Genomic DNA, 2,492 nt, shown 5'->3' on the forward strand with positions numbered 1-2,492 from the left:
TGTCGATTTTTAATCTAAGAGCTGTAGAACCTCCTCTTCATGCATGTGAATGTCTGGTGCTGATTCTATTAGCATAATGTATTGGTATGTAAATTTAACACTGACTGCAAAACACGTGTGTTGATCCATTTGCATAATACATGTAGAAAAATAAAACCATTGAGGATTCTCAGAAAAATTTCAACAAAAATAAGTACATACATGTACTGCAATTTTAAATATGTGCATGTATTGCATGCATGTAATTATACATGTATAATTATGTAATTTGTAATTATATGTACATACTTTTATAATAATCTGTCCAGTAGTTCAAATCCATATGTTACATTGGAGTCAGAATCACAAGGCCACTGTAAATGAATGAATTAATAAACAAAATAATTAACTTTACATGTAAATTAGAGATGGTCAAATCCAGAAATTTGCTTTTGATTCCGATTCCAAATACTTTTGAGACTGGAATCGATGGAATCAAATACCGATTCTGAGTACTACATCTGCACATGCATAAAGCCAAAAAAATGAAAAAATGTTTCAAATGATTCTCACTTCTTTTTTGATACAAATACAATTCCATTCGGAATGAAGAATCAAATACTCCGGACTCGGAATTGTGCATCACTAATGTAAATATAGCTACTGTGCATATTAGGATGAGAATAGCTCAAAACCTTTTAATCAGAATCATTTTGAATTTTCTACATAGCAGAAGGACATAAATACATATCAGAAACTGCAATAAAAGTTTTGGGTGATTTTGGAGCCATTTTTGGAAAAAGTATGGGCTGTATTTTCAGAAATTGGCCAATTTTAAAAATGGCCATAACTCAAAAACTTTTAGTTAGCAAAATTTCTACGCAGCATAAGAACATCAATACGTATAAAAGGTGTAATATAAATTAGGGGTAATTTTGGAGCCATTTTTGATGGGCTATAGGGTACTCTTCATTTCAGTTGGTATGGTACGAAGAGATCAATCAGAAACCATCTCTCAAGTAAAGGAATACCAACCTTATATATCTCAGAAATGGACAAACAACTTAGTACATGCATAAATTGTATATGTATGTACTAAAGGTAAAGAGACTCTCTTTACCTTTAGTATGTACATATACAATTTATGCATGTAAGAGCTAGACTTTTGTTAATTCATCATTATTGTAGTCTTTTAGTAATGGATCCATTACCTGACATATTTACTAGTATGAGTGTCTGTTTCTATGGAATTGATGAGAGTATTAGACTCACTCAATCCTGTTATATAATAACATATCCTAATTCTACACTTAATGTTACATTAATAATGATGTATATATTTCTTACTTAACTTATCCTTACTTATAATGGTGATGTAGAGGAGGCCCCCACTGATAAAACAACACACATTATTGTTCCTGGCTTGGAGGGAAGCAAGTTGCCTTGGAATACACACAAGGCCACAGTAGTCTCATTGAAATGGTTGGAAGACAGTTTACATGAAGGACATCTTTTACAAACTGAGAAATACATCGTTTAATATTATTCAGTATTTTTAAATTGTGTGAATAAAATAATTGTGGCTATAAAAATATGGAATGTTTCAAATTTACTCACTTATAAAGAAATTTGTAGTTGTTGTGTGGCTTGCCAATTCCTTGTGTTTACATATCCGTGATAATCTTCCTAAGACATATAGATCTAGACTTTTCACTTTTACTTTTATATTTTCAAATGGCCTCAAAAGGACATCTTCCATTAGGTGAGTATAATACCCTGCTGTTACTATATTTGAGTTTTGTGTACAGATATTAGCAAGTTAAACTTTGTTTTGAAAGTCTTGAGGCATTATAAATTTCCTGAAGCAAGATGGTTTGAATTTGGGTTAAATTTTGGTCTATCTTATCATACACTGAAAGCAATTGAGTCAGCTAATAAAGGAGATCCTTCAAATTGCCTGATGGAGTGTTTAGCCAAGTGGTTGACTGAAGGCTCTGATCGTACTCTTGTATGGCAGACACTGGCTAATGCACTACGAGAAATGAATGTGTTATCTGTTTCTAATAATATTCGCAAAACAAGTAATAATGTTATTATCGTTATATACTTTGTTTATATTTTTATTAGTGGCAGATCCTGTTAGTGAGATATTACAGTGTTATATTGGTAGACTAGCTCAAGTTGTTCTTACTGAGGAATCAGTTGATCTCTTACATACAGAGGGATTGATATCTAAGGATACATTAACAGAAGTGAAGAGTTGTGGTTGTTCATTGGTTGGAGATCCAATGTTACTAATATTAAGTGCTGTAGCTGAAGATCATAGCAAGTTATGTACTCTGACAAGCATTCTAATGAAATCAAAGGAAGCTATGTCTTTAGCTAGTGATATAATAATGGAATATGGTAAATGCATGAACATTAAAAAAATACAACTTATTTGTATTTTAATACAAAAGGAAAGTCATTTCCTTTAGACAGCAACAGTGATGCCATCTTGTCAACAAGCAAGT

General features: G+C 31.8%; 1 protein-coding gene across 1 annotated transcript; it reads left to right on the forward strand.

Annotated features, from left to right (window-relative positions):
- Window positions 1–1,713: 1,713 nt before the first annotated feature.
- Window positions 1,714–2,456, forward strand: LOC109582893 (uncharacterized). The gene is made up of 3 exons (XM_019997953.1): window positions 1,714–1,741; window positions 1,788–2,060; window positions 2,107–2,456. The coding sequence occupies exons 1-3, from the start codon at window positions 1,714–1,716 to the stop codon at window positions 2,454–2,456; spliced, it is 651 nt and encodes a 216-aa protein (XP_019853512.1).
- Window positions 2,457–2,492: the final 36 nt, after the last annotated feature.

This window comes from Amphimedon queenslandica, unplaced genomic scaffold, assembly GCF_000090795.2.
Source record: "Amphimedon queenslandica unplaced genomic scaffold, v1.1 AMPQUscaffold_13346, whole genome shotgun sequence".
Lineage (NCBI taxonomy): Eukaryota > Metazoa > Porifera > Demospongiae > Haplosclerida > Niphatidae > Amphimedon > Amphimedon queenslandica.

Coding starts and splice junctions, on each gene's coding strand:
- LOC109582893 (XM_019997953.1), top strand. CDS start 1,714: ATGGCCTCAAAAGGACATCTTCCATTAG. Junction 1,742..1,787: donor AAAAGGACATCTTCCATTAG/GTGAGTATAATA, acceptor TTTTGTGTACAG/ATATTAGCAAGTTAAACTTT. Junction 2,061..2,106: donor TAATAATATTCGCAAAACAA/GTAATAATGTTA, acceptor TATTTTTATTAG/TGGCAGATCCTGTTAGTGAG.